This window comes from Molossus molossus, unplaced genomic scaffold (assembly GCF_014108415.1).
Source record: "Molossus molossus isolate mMolMol1 unplaced genomic scaffold, mMolMol1.p scaffold_m16_p_4, whole genome shotgun sequence".
NCBI lineage: Eukaryota > Metazoa > Chordata > Mammalia > Chiroptera > Molossidae > Molossus > Molossus molossus.
Genome location: NW_023425377.1, coordinates 76457397 through 76477268, shown reverse-complemented (window position 1 = coordinate 76477268; position 19872 = coordinate 76457397). Strand labels below are relative to the sequence as shown.

General features: G+C 43.5%; 1 protein-coding gene across 2 annotated transcripts in view; it reads left to right on the top strand.

The window, feature by feature from the left end:
• Window positions 1–8403, top strand: part of VAV1 (vav guanine nucleotide exchange factor 1) — a 63545-nt gene extending 55142 nt beyond the window's left edge. Inside the window, exons 24-27 of one of the 2 annotated variants that reach the window (XM_036282090.1) lie at window positions 488–575; window positions 3598–3712; window positions 5545–5693; window positions 7938–8403. In XM_036282090.1, coding sequence (XP_036137983.1) covers window positions 488–575; window positions 3598–3712; window positions 5545–5693; window positions 7938–7991 — 406 coding nt within the window. In that variant the 3' untranslated portion in view covers window positions 7992–8403. Of the gene's footprint in view, window positions 1–487; window positions 576–3597; window positions 3713–5541; window positions 5694–7937 lie in introns of both variants that reach the window. The other variant, XM_036282089.1, reaches the window with a different exon arrangement.
• The last annotated feature ends 11469 nt before the right edge of the window (window positions 8404–19872 follow it).

The following is a 19872-nucleotide window of genomic DNA, read 5'->3' as shown; positions in this document are numbered from 1 at the left end:
GTATAGTTTTGATTCATTTACATCGGATGGCAGTTGTTATGTTGGCTGTTGTCATTTTTTTATTTGATAATCTAATGGAAAAGAAGTCAGTGCCCCGACCAAATCGCCAGGTATCGCACGTTTTAGAAATTCTTGCGGCACACCAGGTGGAAATCACTGTCGTAGAACATGCCTTTCTTTGCTGTCTTTCTGATTTCTCGACAACCCTGGAGTCCAGGAAGAGGATTCCTGTTATCACAGGGAGATCTGAAGGGTGAGAGGAAGAAATGCAGGCATAGAGCCGAAAAGGCCCAGGACAAGAACCCGGTTGGGACAGCAGGAGGCAGTTTCAGTCCTTCGGCTCCAGTGGTCACCCCCTCCCTGAAGTAGCCAAATTTGCTCTCTTCATGGTTGGGGGTGTAGCCTGGGGCTAAGGCTGGGCTGAGTGTGGGCCTGGGTCCCCAGCCTCAGGGTTCAGTAGCCATGTCCTCTCTCTCGCTGCTTTCAGGTATAATGTTGAGGTCAAGCACATTAAAATCATGACAGCAGAAGGACTGTATCGGATTACGGAGAAGAAGGCTTTCCGGGGGCTGACGGTAAGGGCCAGTCTTTCCCTAACTCCAGCCTCCCAGAATTTGGGCAGGACCCTCCCTGAAGCTCAGTCTTGGGACTACCTCCCCTCTTATCCACCTTCACAGTGATCCCTCCAAGGGCACTTTGGATCAGTTGGCCTTAAATTCAATCCCCTAATGACCAATGAGAATGATGGTAGTGGTGATGATGGTAATAATAATAATAAGTAACAGCAGCAAACATTTACATTTTACTTACTGTGTGTCAGACGTTATAGATAGGACTCCAGTTAATCTCCTCAGCTCACTCTGTGAGTTCCCATTTCGCAGATGGGTGAAATTGAGGTTTAGATCTCATTTAGTGTTGCAGAAGAGCAGAGTCCCTGTTTTCGCTGGACTTTAAGATTTAGCTCTGCCTAATCTGCTTTATGATCATCTGGCTGAGAATTCAAATGCTTTTCAAGTGGCTTAGTTTCTATTTGGAATCCTGTAATTTTGGACTGTCTTTTAGGCATTTTAAGCCTCTGGTCTAAGGTGCATGGATCTTACCCATGGTCTGTGGAGTCTTGAAATCAACAAAGTCCAGAATCTTGCACATATTTGCATTTTTGGAGGAGGTCGTATCTCAGATTTCACTTGATCTTCACAGGGAGACTTAACTCTCCCAGAGGTTATGGATTGTTCATTTATTCCACAAATCACCCCCACCTCCCCCAACTTTTTATTCTTAAAAATCACTGCCCCCATTTCTTATTTCCGAAAAGGTACTGGAAAAATGAAATGGACTTCATAAACCTTTCACCTAGATTTATTAATAATTAATATTCTGTCTTTTGTTTTCTCTTTCTACACACACACACACACACCTCACAGAAAACCTTACACATTTATTCTGCACTTTACTTAAAAGTAACTTAGCTCTTGCCGGTGTGGATCAGTTGGTTGGAAGATTGTCCCATACACCGAAAGGTCATGGGTTCAATTTCCTGGGCACATCCTCAGACTGTGGGTTCAATCACTGGTTGGAGTGTGTATGGAAGGCAACTGATCGATATTTTTTTCTCACATCAGTGTTTCTTTCTCTCCCTCTTCCTTCCTCCCTTTCTCTCTAAAATAAATAAAAACATATCCTTGGGTGAGGATTTAAAAAAAAAAGAGTAATTTACAAGTATTGAGATCCTTCACCCATAAATACTTCAGCACGAGTGTCCGGAGAGCCAAGACACTGTCATACCTCACCACACTATTAGCATCACACTCAGGAAGCTGAACACCAATGCAAAATTATCTAGTCCATTTTCCAAACTCCTTGATTGCCCTTTTTATGTCTTTTCCTGTTTTTCCCCAGGCTATAATCAGAGTTTACACATTATATTCAGTTTTTAGCTCCTTGTTCTTTTTTAGATGGCAGTAGTTCCCCAGTCTTCTATACTTTTGGTCTTTCATGACACTGGTGTTAACTGATGATAGTTGGTGCCAATTCAACACCAACAGGAATCCCCAATTTGGGGTGCGGTAAAGAAGGAAACTTTATTCAGTGCAAAATGACTCAAACTGTGATACAGCACAGCTGTGAAAATAGCAGGGCCATGAACAGCACAATTGTGATGCAGTCCAGCTGTGATACAGCACGCAGTCCTGGCCAGGCCCTCCCTTCTCCAGCTAGACAGCTCTGCCATGCTCCCAGCCAGTCTCCAGTGTTTCAGCTCAGCCAGGGAAAGGCAGTCTTCAGTGGAAAAGGAAAGTGTGCTCCAGAGCCAGGGCGGGACTGGCTTATATAGACAGAAGCCACTGCCCCTGGTCTCTAATTGGTCTGTCCTCATGTAAATGAGGACTTCAAATCCTCACAGTTTGATTGGTCCTAACGGCACTTTTCTTCTGATTGGTTGGAATAGAGCTGTTCTGGTTGATTGGAGTTGTGCAGCTCTGGTGGGATGGGGAAAGTCTCAGTTGTATTGGTTGAACTAGGATTCTAGGAACTCCTTTATAAGGGCTGGCTCTGATGGCAGAAACACAGTGCAGACAGGAAGTGCAGTGCAGAGGCAGGGAGTTCTCCTTGAAGTGCAGTTAGTGTGAGAGGCCCCTGTGTAGAGAGCGGTGCTTGGCTCTGTTTTTGTTTTTGAATTTGAGCCCAGTTAGCACCAGGAGCCCTTCTTAGTAGGTATCTGTCTTCTCAGGGTCCAGACTGGCAACTTTGTAGTCTAGAACTCTAAAATGCAAACATTTTATTTTACAGAATGTCCCTTAGTTGTGACTTATCTGGTTGTGTACTTATTATTAGAATGAGCTTGAACATTTGTGTAATAAATATTCATAAGTGCAAGCTGGGGATGGGGTGGGGGGATGGGGAGGAGGGTGTCAATGGGGAAAAAAGGAGAAACTTCTGTAACAAAAATTAATACAAAAAATAATAAAATTTTTAAAAATTAAAAAAAAAAATCATAAGTCCAATAAATCTGGGGCTTGAATTCAGATCAGTCATATGTCAGAAGCCAGCTCTTAGCTGCCATATCCCACTGCCTGCCCTGGGTCTGGATTCTGGATGCACTCTTTTCTAGCTATGGGACCCTGGACAAGGAACTTGGCTTCTCTGTGACTCCGCTTCTTTTTTTATAAAACAGGGGTACCATGAGCATATTCACCTTCAGGATTATTAGATTTTCATGATGTGTGGCTACACTCTGGCCAGTACATATTAAGTGCTTAATAGCATTTATTATTATAATTAATTGTAAAACTAAGGCTCCTGACACCCACAGGGGTTTGGGTTTGATTTTGGTGAGCTGGTCATCAGGCAAGGTGATTTTTGTGTAAATGTATCATGAAGCAAATTGGTTATTAGAGAAACTGGCTTAGGCAATATGGTCTCTTCCCCATGAAATGGTCCTGGTTGTGCAGAAATGGAATGAGATTCCCATGATGGGGAGCATTCAAGGAGTCACTTGCCAGGGAGGCCTTGTTGCATGTGAGAAGTTGGATGTGGCTCCTTCCAGCTCTGCCCCCTCGGGTTGGCCGGAATAGCATTTGTCCTCTGTCCCCCTTCCAGGAGCTGGTGGAGTTTTACCAGCAGAACTCCCTAAAGGATTGCTTCAAGTCGCTAGACACCACCCTGCAGTTCCCCTTCAAGGAGCCTGAGAGGAGAGCCATCAGCAAACCCGCAGGTAGGACACCTCAGGCTGGGGGCGTGCAGCCCCAGCTTCTTCCCATCATGGAGAGAAAGTTTGGGAATACCATGGACATTGCTTCCAGTGGGCATGCAGAGCTCATATCTGTAAATCAGCAGGGACACTTCCTACTCCTGCCTGTCTCTGTGCTCTTGAGTGGTTTGCATACTCATTTGCTTGCATGGAAAGTGAGTCAGGGGTTATTTTTTTATTTAAAAATTGTTTTTGTTAATGCTCACCAGAGGATATCTTTCGTTTTCGATAGAGTGAAAGGGAGGGGGAAGTGATAGAGGAAGGGGGAGGGAGAGAGAAACATTGATATGAGAGAGACACATTGACTGATTCCCTCCTGCATGAGCCCTGACCAGAGCTGGGGCTTGCATGTGCAACCCAGGCACGTGCCCTTGACCAGCCAGGGCATTATTTTAAAATACATATATATTGGAGAAGATGAGGACACTAAGAACCGAAAGAGTCCTCACCTGTACCATTTAAACCTATAGGTTGGTAACAATATCAAGGATTAATTCATATCTACAGCCTTCTCCTACAAAAAAGCAAGTCCTTTGGTGCACTTTAACTTCCCTTTCCTTTGCATCTCTCACCCACTGGATTTGTTGAAATTATCTGGCATGTTGGATATAGTTTGCTATAATTTATAATAATTATGACATATATATTTTAGGACTTTTTTTTGTAACAGTTGTATTAAACTCGAAAATACCGTATTATTTAGACTATATTTCTTATTCTCCTTTTTTTTTCTTTATTTTTAAAGTTCTTATTTTGATTCAAATTTTATTTTTCTGGAGTGCATTCTTAAGTATGTTTTTCAGAAAAATCACGTGGGTTGTGTAGTATCTGAATTTTTTATGTCCGACATTTTTTCAAAGAGATATTTAAAAATTATCATTAAACTGTTTTATTACTGGAAAAGCAAAACCACCACAACATGAGGATTCCAAGACAAAAATTATTTCTATTTACATTACTGAAGTTTCTATCTACTTGCATGTTACTAATTTGTACTGGCTTAGATATGAATGTTCAATCCTAGCGTATTTGCAGAAATACTACAAGTTAATTCCAGTACACTGGCATTGTACTATGAAAAGTTTTCTGTGTCTTTTCCCCCCTGCTTTTTTTTCTCCCATTTCCTCTTTTTTGACCCTTGGTCCTTCTTAAAATAATTAATATTGAACAGCTTACAATGAATTTTTCCACATAATCTCTGTTTCTTTTATTATAAATATATAAAAACCATTTTTTAAAATTATAAATGGCCTGGCCAGGGTGGCTCAGTGAATTGAGTGTTGCCCTGTGGACTGGGAGGTCCTGGTTCGATTCCCAGTTGAAGCACATGCTCGAGTTGCAGGCTTGATCCCCAGTGGGGGGCTTGCAGGAGGCAGCTGATCGATGTGTCTCTCTCACATTAATGTTTCTATCTCTCTCTCCCTTCCTCTCTCTCTAAAAAAATCACTAACTAATATATCTCTCTATATATCTATATCTCTATATATATAGATATATAGATACACACACATGCACACACACACACACACACATACATATATATATACTTTTTAAAAAAATTATAAATGGTATTATTTTCTAAATTTGAATGCTGGTTGGGCTGCAAGGATGATTTCAAGACTATAACTGTGTCCCCTCAGAGCACAGAATACCCAACACTCTGTATGAAGAAGCGTTGAAGGACCCTTCATTCTGGTGTTACCCTCCTGAAAGCATTATTCACCTACTGCCCCTGCATAGTGGGCTGGTGTCTGCCCCAGGCCTTTTTACCACCTCTATTCTCCCCTTTGCAGCAGGAAGCACCAAGTATTTCGGCACAGCCAAAGTTCGCTACGATTTCTGTGCCAGGGACCGATCGGAGCTGAACCTCAAGGAGGGTGACATTGTCAAGATCCTTAACAAGAAGGGGCAACAAGGCTGGTGGCGAGGAGAGATCTATGGCCGGGTGAGTCACGGTGGAGCTTGGCATCTCAGGCATCCTGGCTATAGTAAAGCTGTTCTGGAATTGTGGGCTGGAGAAGTTCATGTGGAGGTCTTCCCTAGGTAAGGGGAGGGAGGGACATAGAGATTTCATTCATTCATGCAACTTGCATTTATATAAATACATTTATTTATTGAGCACCTACTATGTGCCAGATATTCTGCTGAGTGCTGAAGAGACCAAAAAGAGCACAGTACAATCACCGTCCTCATGAAACTCATAGTCTAGTGAAGAGGACAAACCTGTAACTATGTAGTTGCAAAGCTGAGTGGTCAGAATTGTGATGGGGAATCACAGGAGCAGCATGAGAGCCCCAAGGGGATCCCTGACCCACCTTAGGAGCAGATCAGGACAACATATAGGATGCCAAGCTGATTGCTGAGGGTTTTGTGTCTATCTTGTTCATTGTAGTATCACCAGAGCCTGGAACAGTGCCTGGCACATAGTAGATGCTCAATAAATATTGAATGCATGAAGAGGCAGAGCTAGGATTAATAACTTTTCCTTTTGTACTTTTTTGCCTGCCTGAATTCAGACTGTCAGAAGGGACCACAAGATTTCTCAAAAAAGTTTGTTTCTGCCTGGGTTATATTTTTGTTTTACAAAGGCAGAGAGTCTTCTTTATTTCATGTGTTGATGAATTCCTAGCCTCTAAAATACTGCCTCACTTATAATGGTTTCTCAGAAATAATTGTTGAATAAAGACAAAGAATAGGTTAGGGGCTTACATTCTACTGAGGGGAAACATATGTGAAAGAGTGACCTGGATAATTACTTAAGTGAAGAGTTTTGTTAAGAACCATGAAGGGGCCCTGGCCAGTTTGGCTCAGCGATTAGAGCGTTGGCCCACGGACCAGAGAGTCCTGGGTTTTGTTTCCACTAAGGGCACGTACCTCGGTTGTAGTTTGTCCCCGGCCCCGGTTGGGGTCATGTGGGTGGCAACCACTCGATGTGTCTCTCTCACATCGATGTTTCTCTCTCTTTCTCTCTTCCTCCCATTCTCCCGCCTGCTCTATCTGAAGAGAAAAACAAAACAAAACAAAACCAAAAACCATGGAGGGTAAATTTAGTGTGCAGTAGAAGACAATTAGGGTTCGAGAGAGCCTAAAGCATTTATTCATCCATCCATTCTTTTATTTATTGAATTGATTTTTTAGGGAGAGAGAGACAGGAACATAGATGTGAGAGAGAAACATCAATCGGCTGCCTCCTGCATGCCCCCTACTGGGGATCGAGCCCACAACCAGGGCATGTGCCCTGACTGGAAATTGAACTGGGACCTCTCAGTCCCTGAGATGATGCTCAGTCCACTGAGCCACACCAGCTGGGCCATTCTTACATCCATCCATCCATCCATCCATCCATCCATCCATCCACCCACCCACCCATCCATCATTCCATCTATTCATCCATCCATCCATCCATCCACCCACCCATTCACCCATCCATCATTCCATGCATCCATCATTCCATCCACCCACCCACCCACCCACCCATCCATCATTCCATCTATTCATCCATCCATCCATCCATCCATCCACCCACCCATTCACCCATCCATCATTCCATGCATCCATCATTCCATCCACCCACCCACCCATCCACCCATCCATCCACCCACCCATCCACTCATCCATCCACCTACCCCATCCATCATTATATCTGCCCACCCACCTACACATTCATCATTCCATCCATCCATCCATCCATCCATCGATCCATCCATCCTTTCAACAAATATTCTTTATTTGTCTACTCTGTGCCAGGGGCTATTTTAGGCTCGTAGCACTTGGTGGTGAATGAAACACAAAAATTCCTGCCTTGTGGAGCTTACATCATAGTATGTTTATGTGTGTGTGTGTGTGTGTGTGGGGACCAATAACAAGTCCATAAATAGTACATATACAATCAATTAGATGACAGTAAGTGCTGTTGAGAAATCAAATTGGAAAAAGGGCTAAGGAGTGTTGGGATGGGTGGGGTTTGCGATTTTAAAGGAAGTCCTTGCTGATAAGGTGATATATAAGTAGAGAACAGTAGGAGGTGGCGGGGGTCAGCCATGTATGTTATCTGAGGGGTATATTTTCTGGGGTGGAAGGTATGGCAGTGCAAAGGCCCTGAGGTGGGAGGAAACCTGCCTGGTATGTCAAGGAACAGCAGGAGGAACAATGTTGAGTCTGCTCTGACCCCTTCTTCATCTCTTTCCAGGTGGGCTGGTTCCCCTCTAACTATGTGGAGGAGGATTATTCTGAATACTGCTGAGCTCTGGCACACCAGCAGGAAGATGAAAACTGCAGGCTGCGAGCCCAGGATGAGTAGGCTGCGTGGCCAGGACTGTGACAGGTCCCGTGGGCTGAGAATCTGAGACGGACTGTGGAGGGCCTGCGTCCACTTGACAGGGCTTCTGGGGTGATGCCCTGCCATGGTTAATTTATAACACACTTGATTTCCCCTTGGGTCTCCTCTGGAAGGTAGGGCTCAAGGCATCTGCTTCGAATAAAGTGATGAATGAAGGGACTGGTGTTGTTGAGAGACCCTGGAAGGGGAGACGGGGGGAGGGGCACCGGGGCACAGACAAACCGACCCAGCAAACCCTTCCCTTCCAGCTTCATCACTTTTCTCTACCCTTTAAAATAAGACCTGAAGAAAGAAATGGACCCCCACATAACAGGAAAGTTTTATGCTCACAGATTCTAGACCACAAAATGTTACTCTCATTTGCTTTTTCTATACTAGAAGTTAATTACTGTTTAGCTTCCCTCCAATTCTGATGAGTGGTAGACACTTCACCTCAGTTGAGTCTGGGTCTCCTTAGTTTTCCCCATGATCATGTTGACATTTCAAGGGCTTTGGCGCTGGGGTGCTGGGGGGGACTGCTGGGATCTAGTGGTTGTTTCTGTCTCCCTACCATCTGCCGAGATGTCTTGGTTTCTGCCTCACCCCTGTTTCCTCTGTGTCTTCCACATCCCTCTTAGCACATCCAAGACAGCTGGCTGTTTTTCCTGAATTGTTGGGTGGAATGACTACATCCCGGGTTACCTGGGCAGCCCTGGCTATTACCCTGGTGTGCTTATTCACAATCCTTTTCATTCTCCAAAACATCCTGGTGGTTGGGATGATAAAATTATATGTTCACTGTCTTAGGTTGGACTTTTCAGAGGCAGAGCCTGAGACAAGGATTTGGGTTGGTGGGGGATGGATGGTGAAGTTTATCCTGGAGGTGATCCAGGAAGCATGTGGAAGGGAGTGAAGCAGATGAGGAAGTGAAGGAGCCTATACAAGGAGCACGGATGAGCAGGTGACAACTTTGGGCAGCCAGGGGGCTCACGCTCATTGAGGACCCCTGGCGGTTGGTAAAGAAAACACCTGGGAGTTGAAGGGCAAGGGAGCTGGGGAGTATTTGGAGCCATTGACCTGTATAGGTGTCATTAGAGCTGGGGAGCTATGAATAGAGGTGCCAACAGGGTCTGCTACTCCCTCCCTAAGAACAGAGAAACTGTGTGCACACCCCTTTGCAACCGTCTCTACACAGTGGATGCTGCCATGTGCAAGGTGTGGGGAAACCCGGTAGAGTTTGCTATAGCCTGGGGTCCAGGGGCTCCAGGGAGCGTTATTTCATATAACTCTGAAGCCTGTGAGATGGGGTGGGCTGGTGGATACGGGGATACACCCATGTCTGACTTGAATGTCCTTTACTCATCAGCCCTTCCCCTCCATGTGGGGGACCCTGATCTATTTTGTTAAGACTTGTTATTTTTCTAAATTGTGGCAAAAGACACATGAAATTCCTCACCCAACCAGCTTTATGTGTACAGTTCGGGAGTGTGACATGGGTTCACACTTGTGCCCCCAAACACTTGTGCCCCCAATCTCCAGCAGGCATGGAAACACCCCAAACAGCGCTACTTCCATGCATAACAAGCACCCTCAAAATAGATGGACAGACAGACACACCTTCCCCTTCCCTGAGGACTTACATACTCATGAGGACATCCACATTAGATAGACTTCACACAAGGGCAGACCGTCACCTGTTGGAACAGACACATTTATAAACATCGCAAAGATACACATACAGGCTCGAAAGCAGGTAGCAGTAGTGCCCCACATCCTAGGCTGATACCTGGGTCCCTGCTTGGGGAAGGGAGGAGGGAGAGAGCAGAAAGAGCATGTGTTTGCAAGCCTATCTATGTGAGCCCAGGTTTTGCCATCAGAAGTGGTCCTAAAACTTTTAACTTCACAGTGGACACTATCATTACTCTGCCCAAAGATACCTCCCCCGGCACTCACCCCAAACCACAGGGAAGGACCATGCAGAGGGATCCATAGAGGCCTCATTCCAGAGTCTTGCTGGATACAAATACTCATGAGGCCAGGACAGGGTAAGAGGATCCTAGGATAGTGATTTTCAACCTGTGTGCCACAAGAATTTTTAAAACAGTCAATACCTGACTATTTAGTCAAGAGCACTGACCTCTTTTTCCTTAGATTGTCAAACAAAAAAATGATGCCCTGGCTGGTGTGGCTCAGGGGATTGGGCATCGTCCCATGCACTGAGAGGTCCCAGTTCATATGCACAGGTTGTGGGCCCGATCCCCAGTGGGGGGCATGCAGGGGGCAGCCAATTGAATGTTTTCTCTCATCGATGTTTCTAGCTCTCCCTTTCACTTCCTCTCTCTCTAAAAGCAATAAAAGAAAAAAAAAAATTGTTTTAATTAAAATTAAGCCCGGCCTGTGTGGCTCAGTGGTTGAGCATTGACCCATGCATCAAGAGGTTGCCGGTTCGATTCCCGGTCAGGGCACATGCCCAGGTTGTGGGCCAAATTTCCAGTGTGGGACATGCAGGAGGCAGCCATTCGATGTTCTCTCTCATCAATGTTTCTCACTCTCTCCCTCTGCCTTCTTCTCTGTCTGAAATCAACAACAAAAATAAAATTAAAAATTAAAAAATTACAACAGCCAACACAACAATAGCCATCCAGTGTGAATGAATGAAAATTATACTTAATTTTTTTGTCAGATAGCCAAAAAATATAAGAAAATTTTTGGGATATCAGTAATTAATTTATGTGCTATGAGATGAAAAAGATTGAAAATTGCTGTTCTAAGGGGCTGTTTTGTTCTTTGCAGTGGCTGCAGAGGTTCCCATCCTGTAGAAGTCACATGAGGCATTATTCGATCCCCTAAGGATTGACAGCCACTTGTTTTGCCATTATAAGCCACGGTTCACGGAGCGTGTCTGAGTTAGTCTGTGGCCCCCTCGAGGGCAGGATCAGACTGAGCAGGGGTGGGAGGGCACACAGACTTCAGTGGTCCCCCTAGCACAGTACTTCACTTTAGGGTTTGTTTAGGAGTGAGGACAAAGGAAGAAAAACCGGAGGAAGGCGTGAGATGAGAGCCAGGGAGGGAGAGGAAGGGCGGAGCAGAACTGTGGTCCCAGCATGGGCGAGGGAGACAGGCAGCTTGGGCTTGAACCCACTCTGTACCACCTCCTGGCTGCAAGACCATGATAGGCAGCTAACCTAGCCTCAGATTCCTCAGGAGTGGATACAATCACAATCTCCACCTTGCAGCACTTCCGAAGATCAAGTGACTGATAACTGCAGACGTGCAGGGCTGGGCACACAGTAGGTTCTCAGGAGGTGGTGGGTAAACAGAATTCCTGTTGGTGTTATTTCTATCAGTGTTGCTATTTGACTTCTGAGTAGCTGGAAAGAAGTCCAAAGTTCCCATTTTACAGGTGAAGAAGTTGAAGGAAAAGGCCCCCTGCCGGGTCACATAATCCATAACTCACACATGGCAAACAGGAGCTCGTTCAGGGTGCACCTCATTCCCCGGCTCCCCCACCTTAGCTTCTCCCAGGGCATCCTTGCCTTGAGGAGATACCCGGATGTTCAGGATGGGCGCTCCCAGCTTTCCCAGTGAGCCAGCAGTCCAGTATCCAAAGGCTAAGTCAGACTGCCCACACTAGACTGGCATCTGTAGGCACAGTTTGACCATTTCTACTCAGGGCAGTTATGTGCCACCAGTTGGAGGCATGAAGAAGCAACAGAAAACTGAAGCAGGAGCCCCAATGCCACGAGAGGCAAAGCAAGAGACGGTGACTGAGATCTGGATCCTCGGGAACTGCGTCTCCCCGCCTTGCTCCAGATCCTGGAGGGCTTGAGGACTGGCCATGGGTGAGCTGTATGGCCAGGACTGGGATCCAGGACCCTCCTCTAAGGAGACCCCCAGGCAAGGCTACTTTGACCAAGACATCCTCAGAGTCTGACAAGACCTCAGCAGATATTTCGGGATGGGTTCTGAGATGCTCGGATGAGGACAGTGGTGGGATTCATAGCAGCACCCTCAGTTGCTTATCTGTGCTTTATTATAGTTGTGAAAAAAAGCCTTTCTAAAATTTTCTGATAGAAGTAATATATGCTCATAGCACCCCCCCCCCACACACACACACTTTCCCAACCCAGAAATGAGTGTGGTTAACATTTTTCTACATTTTCAGACACATACACTTCCCACCCCCATACTGTAACATTGCTTCTTATTCTACATTTTTTACACTTAAAATATGTCATGAACACTCTGCATGTCAGTAAATATAGCAGAATGTCATCCTTTCTCCTTATATATAGCATGTATATATAAACATAGATACCTCTTAATAGACCTCTCAGTTGATTGATATTTATGTCTGATGATAAGCCATTCTCTATTGCTATTCTTACATCTCATCTGACTGCTTTTTAGAATTAACTCATAGCAGTGCAATTGTGGGATAATGGCACTCTTTACAGAGATTGGATGCACAGAACCAAAGTGCCCTCTGGAAAGGTGCTAATTACACACTCACTCGCTATGTATGATGTTATCCCACACCCTCACTAAAACTGTTACTTGAGAGATTGAATATATTTCCAAAGTGCTTTTTAGCATTTTTATTTCTCCTCGTCATCATCATTCTTGTATTACACTGCACATTTCTGCCATTTTCCCATGTGAAAAAAAACCTGGCAATATATTAGTTATTTTTGCAACTAGATTACAGGTATTTTTCCAGTTTTCTATGTCTTTAACTGATTTCATTTTTTATTGTGGATATATATAAATATATATTTACAAATGTACATTTTTTTTAGTGTACAGCTCAGTGACACTAACTACATTCACATTGTTGTACAACCACCACCATCATCTATTCCAGAACTTTTTGTCTTCCCAAACTGAAACTTTGTACCCATTAAACACAAATTCCCCATTTCTCCCTTCCCCCAGCTCCTGGTAACCTCTATTCTTCTTTCTGTCTCTATGAATTTAACTATTCTAGGAACCTCATATAAGTGGAATCATACAATATTTGTCCTTTCCGACTGAATTATTTCACTCAGCGTAATGCCTTCAAGGTTCATCCATGTTGTAGCATGTGACAGAATTGTTTTCTTTTTTAAGGCTGAATCATATTCCATTGTATGGATATACCACATTCATCCATCAATAAACACTTGAATTGTTTCCACCTTTTGGCTACTGTGAATAATGTTGCTATGAACACGAGCATGCAGATATATTTGAGTTCCTACTTTCAATTATTTTGTGTATATTACCAGAAGTGGATGTCCTTAACTTTTAACTTTGTTTATGACTCTTTTCACATGCAGAAGTTTTACAATTTAATATATTTATCAATATTTTCTTATTGCTTTGGCTCTCAGGTCATTTCTATATTATTTAAAAATGTCTCTAGATAAGGGCTTTGCTTATTCATTCCTGTGAAACAAACCTGTGGCTTGAAAAAATGATAATCATATATTTTGCTCATGAATCAGAAATTGTGGACAGGACTCCGTGGGTTCAGCTTGTGTCTGCTCCATGGGGCATCAGCTGAGGCAGCTCAACTGGGGTGAAAAGATCGCTTCTAAGACTCATATGGCTGGTGTCTTGGTGCTAACTGTTGGCTTGGAGCTCAGCTGGAGCACAATACAGAGGACGTTTGTTCCTCTCTATGTGAACCTTTTTAAGGGCTATTTGGGCTTCCTCATAGCATGGTGGCTGGGTTTTAAGTGTGAGCATCCCAAGAGATCAAGGCTGAAGTATATCGTATTTTTGTGACTTAGCTTCAGAAGCCACACAGCCTCAGAAACCTCACTTTTGCTATACTCAATAGGGTCCAGACAGTCATAAAGGCCAAGTGAAGTTCAAGGAAATGGGACATAGATTCCACCTCTTGATAGAGAAGTTGCAAAGTTCTAGAAAAGCAAATGGGGTGGGAAATGTTGAAGCCATTTTGGGAAAATACAATCTTCCAAATCTACTCTCTGGCCATAACAATTTATGTCCCTCCCACAGGCAAAATCACCCCACTTCAAGACCTCCCAAAGTTTTATCCCATTACAGGATCAGGCTCAGTATCAAAACTCAGGATACTATTTAAGTGAGGTTCATGTACAGATGAGGCTTCTCGGGAGCAATGCCTTGGGCACACAGCTCCTTGAGTACCTTTATTCTTGACCTGAAGACTTGTGAACTCAAGAGCAAGCTGTCTGCTTCTAACATCCAACATACAATAGGGAGACAGGCATAGGACTATTAATATAGACACTCCCATTCAAAGAAGAAGGAAATGAGAGGTATCCAGCCATCATTGATCCATAGCAATTCTAAATCCTGCTGAATAAATGTTGGTAAGTGTTGCCAATTGCTTGATTAGGACCCAATCTGGCTCCCTAGATAGAATTCTGAATAATCCTTCTTTTCCCATAAAATAGAGCCTGGTTGCAGTCAAGTGCTTTTCTCAGCTTGCTTCCTACCCTTAGAAGTTTGGGGACTTCTTTTGTAGTGTCTCTTCCTTTTAGTCCCAGCTGGCACTGTTTTCACCAGAACAATGCTGTTAAAACTTTGTGGATTTTCTAGGAATCATACTGAGGTTCACACCATTAAAGAAAAGTCAAAAGAACACATCTCTTCAAGATAAACCCTTCTCTGCTCCACTGGTGTGGCTCAGTGGTTGAGCGTCCACACATGTACCAAGAGGTCACCGGTTCGATTCCCGGTCAGGACACGTGCCCAGGTTGTGAACCTGATCCCCAGTGGGGGGCATGCAGAAGGCAGCCAATCGATGTTCTCTCTCATCGATGTTTCTATCTCTCTCCCTCTCCCTTTCTCTCTAAAATCAATAAAGAAAAAAAACATTAAATAAAAAGGAAAGCCCTGGCTGGTTTGGCTCAGCGGTTAGAGTCGGCCCATGGACCACAGAGGCCTGGGTTCGGTTTCCGCTAAGGACACGTACCTTGGTTGCAGTTTGTCCCCGGCCCCAGTTGGGGTTGTGTGGGTGGCAACCACTTGATGTGTCTCTCTCACGTCGATGTTTCTCTTTCTCTCTCTCTCTTCCTCCATCTCTCCCTCCCGCTCTATCTGAAAATAAATTAAAAGTGTCCTCGGATGAGGATTACAAAAAAGATTATCAGAAGCCTTGTTGTATAATGGAAAGTATCCATGAAGTACAGTATGGCCTTTAGGGCCTCAGAGGGGCTTTCTCTCCTTGACAGGTTCTATCAGGTACTGTCTTAGATCCTTCAGGTGTCTTGGCAAAGGAATCAGTCCCACCTGGATTTGATATTTGATCTGAGGCTCTTCTTTCCTTAATTATTTCCCTTTCCTTTGCTTCCCTTCCCTTTCTGTTTTTTGGTACATTTCTCACTCCTTCTTTTACTAATTCTGATTTATTGAGGTACAGTTTATGCATAGTAAAATTAACCCTTTTGGGGATACAGTTCTATTAGTTCTAACAAATGTATTCAATTGTGTAACTATCAGTACAATTTAAGTGTAGAATTCTTTCACCCCCAAAAGTTCTCTTGTACCCCTTTGTAGTCATTTCCATTACCACCCCAGCCCCTCAAATTCCTTTTTTATTTTTAAATACTCACCTGAGGGTATTTTTCCATTTATCTTCAGATAGAGTGGAAGGGAAGGAGAGAGAGAAACATTGATGCAAGAGCGACACATGGACTTGTTGCCTCCTGCAAGACCCTGACCAGAACCGGGGACAAACCGCAACTGAGGTACATGCCCTTGCCCAGACTTGAACCCGAGACTCATTGATCTGTGGGCTGACACTCTAACTGCTGAGCTAAACTGTCCAGGGCTGAAATTCCTTTTATTTATTTATTTATTTATATTTTTTATTTTTGTTTTCTTTGTTGATTTTTAGAGAGAGAGGAAGGGAGAGGGAGAGAGAGATAGAAACATTGATGAGCAAGAACATCGATTAGCCACCTCCTGCATGGCCCCCACTGGGGTCTGGGCCCACAAGATGGTCATGTGCTCTGTCCGGGAATCGAACTGGTGACCTCTTGGTGCATGGGTCGATGCTCAACCACTGAGCCACATCAGCCAAGGCTGAAATTCCACTTTTATTTTCTGTTCCTCTGGTTCTGCCTTTTCCAGAAGGCCATATAAGGGGAATCATACAGCATGTACAGTGAGTAGGACTCCATTGCATGGATAGTACATAATTTGTTTATTCATTCATCTGTTGATGGCTATTTGGCTATTCCAAATAAAGCTGCTATGGTCATTGGTGTACAAGTCTTTACATGGATATATGTTTTATATTAGCTTCCTATAATTGCCATAATAAATTACCACCAATGTAGTGGCTTAAAACAACACAAATTCATTATTTTGTCGTTCTGGGGGTCAGAAGTTCCCCCCAAACGTTTTTCACTGTGCTAGAATCAAGGTGTCAGTACATTTGCATTCATTCTGGAGGCTCTAGGGGATAATCTGTTTCCTTGCCTTTCCCAGCTTCTAGAAAGCCACCTGAATTTTTTGGCTCATGGCCCCTTCCCCCATCTTTAAAGGCAGCAAAGGCCAGTCAAGTTTTCTCACACGGCAACACTCTGACACACTTTTGCTTTTCTCTTTTATTTACAGTGACCCTTGCGGTTACATTAGACCACCCGGATAATCTAGGACAATCTTCCCATCTCAAGATCTGTAACTTAATCACATCAGCAAAGTCCCTTTTGGCATGTAGTGTAATGTAACGTAAAGTGTTTATATAATCCTCATCACTTTCTAATTATTTTATACATTTTGCCGTTATCTATACTCTTGTGGTTAATCTATTGTATCTGCATGGCAGAATTACTATATAATGCTGTAATACTGTGCATCTGTTCCCAATTCCATGTTTGGTGACTTTGTATTGGGTGAGCTTGTGATTGCCTGGATCAATACAGTATGGTGGAAGTGGCTTCCATTTATATGTCACTTCCAAGACTAGGTCATAAAAGGTGGTGCAGCTTATTTCTGGTAGCTTGAATTTGGCCACAGTGGGAATATTTACACCATGGAAATTGGCAGTTGCTAAAAATCAGTGTTTTGTGTGGTTGATTATCTAGCCCTGAGACAGAAATATTAATAATGCAGATTAAGCCCTGGCTGGTTTGGCTCAGCGGTTAGAGCGTCGGTCTGCAGTCCCGAGAGACCCGGGTTCGGTTCCCGCTAAGAGCATGTGCCTCGGTTGCAGTTTTTCCCCGGCTCTGCTTGGGTCGTGCGGGTGGCAGCCACTTGATATGTCCCTTTTGCATCGATGTTTCTATCTCTCTCTCCCTCCCACTCTATCTGAATAAAAAATGGAAAAATGTCCTCGGATGAGGATTAAAAATAAATAAATAAATAAATAATAATAATAATAATAAAATAATGCAGATTAAACTTTACAGTGCATTGTGTTGTACCCATTTTATTGTGAACAGCACTAAAATTGGGGGAAATAATCTCCCAGTATTCAAGAACTATAATTCAGTCTAGCAAAGAAGTTACTCACATTACTGGTAGAGGAGAAAAGTTCTAACACGTCTTCATTGTTTTACTTTCACCTTACTCATTAATGGAAACAAAAAATCATCCAACATTTATCTCGGAACTACACTCACAGTTGAGGTATAACTCCGTTTGTCAAATTGTGGTTGACTTGCCATCACAGACGAACGATAAATACATAGTTTGCCAAAATCAATAAAATTTTTTTATTTATTCTAAAATTTAGTATTTATTACAACTATTATTAGTAAATTTTGGTAATGTATCCTTTATATTGGTAAAATTCATGATAAAATATTTATATACTTATAGTGTGTTTTTAAGGAGAGCCAGTTGTTACCAGCTCACCACTGATCAAATTCCACCATTGAAAGAATGATAGTTTTCATTACCAAGAAGTTAAAGTGTCAGAAAATAATAATAGTGAACACTGATTGAGTGCTAGCTCTGTGCCAGGTGCTATTCTAAATCCTCTACCTGTCTTACCTAGTTTAATCCTCACAAAAACCCAGTGGGGGTTTGGGGGCTATTATTATTACCATTTTTAAGATCAAACAATTAAGGCACAGGGAAATAGAGCATTTGCCCTAGGTCACAAAGCTAAGAAATGACAGAGCCAGGATGGAAAGCCACAGATCCAGAGCCTTAGCTCCTACTCCTTGCTGCTTCTCCAAGGGCAGTGTGCTAAGTGCCCTGGAGAGTCATAAAATAACTAATGATTTTAATGGCAATAACAACAACAAGGTAAAAGGTCTGAGCCAGCGGGAGATCACATCCACAACACAAGGCTAATGTAGAAAAATGGCTTTATTGCATGTGCCTGGGGGCAGGCGGGCAGAGCTGAAAAGGGGTCAGCCCCAAATAACAGTTGGGGTATAGGTTATATGCTCTACTTTTAGCTTTTGGCAATTCCTGCTGACCTCCTCTGCATGGCCCATTGTCTACTTTGCAGTTGGACTGGTCTAGTGTCCTTCTGCTGGGTGATTCATTGTCTTGCAGATAACCCAATAATCCTCACTCAACAGAAGGCTGAGCAAAGGACATGCAAGCAACACATTTTTCACAGTTTCCGCCTTTGCAAGCTTTTACCTTTACCCTTTAAGATGTTGCTAACCCTATCACAATGCTTTGCCGCAAGTTCTATTCTAAGTGATGTGTATGTCTTGTCATGTCTCAAACATCCAATTTCTGCCGTTACCCCCATTTTGTAGGAGAGGAAACTGAGACACAGAGGTTGTCACTGGCTGGACATTGGTGGGCTGGGACTGGAACCAAGGTCTGTCTGAATGTAGAGCCTCAGCTCGTTCCCACACATTTTTAGCCCAGAATCATGCTATTCACCAATAATATGCTCCCAAAAAGTGTGGCTGAAAAGGGGTCACATGCTAACCTGACAAGCTCAGGGAAGGCCTATTGTGACAGCCTTGCAGACTCAAAGACCTAAAGCAACCACAAAGGATGGTTTGAAATTTAAACTTTTTTTTAAAATCTTCATTTGATTATATTTTTCTATTTATCTTCAGATAGAGTGGGAGTCAGGGAGGGAGGGAGGGAGAGAGGGAGGGAGAGCGAGCGAAACATCTATGTGAGAGAGTCACATCAACTGGTTGCCTAACCCTAACCCTAACCCCGACCAGGGCTGGGGACCAAACTGCAACCAAGGTACGTGCCCTTGACCGGAATCGAACCCGAGACTCTTTGAGGGCCGACATTCTAATTGCTGAGCCAAACTAGCCAGGTCTGAAATTTTAAACTTTTGAACTAAAAGCAGTTTATGGTAAGTAGTCATATCCTAGGCTGGCATCTTCCCTGATAAAGATCAATTTTCACCTTAATGAAGACTATAGTCTTTTTGCATCTAAGATAACATACATTTGGAATGTGGGGTAACTTCCTTTTTTTCCTAGACCCCTCAGGACACAACCTATGCACCAGGGCGGAAACCACAAATCCTTTCATTGTTATCATGTTAATTGTTGACTGTTAACTATCCTGTACCCATGTTTATAAAAGAAAGATGTGTCCATCATTTTACTTTTTATCCAATCCCAGAGATTTTCCCCCTTTGCTTTCTCCCCCCACCCTAATCTGTCACCAGTGGATTTCATGTAACCCACTTAGGCCTTCTCTTTTGATTGTAACATACAAATTAAGGTGCAAAACTGCCATTCTCTGGAGCATTATCTCAATCCATTGAGGTTTTGCTTCCTGGCATTTGTCAACAGTTGGGCTCAAATAAACTCACAAAATTCTTAACAGGTTTGAACGTTTCTTTTTTTTTGGTATATGCCTCTAGCTGCTGGGGCCTAGCGGGAAC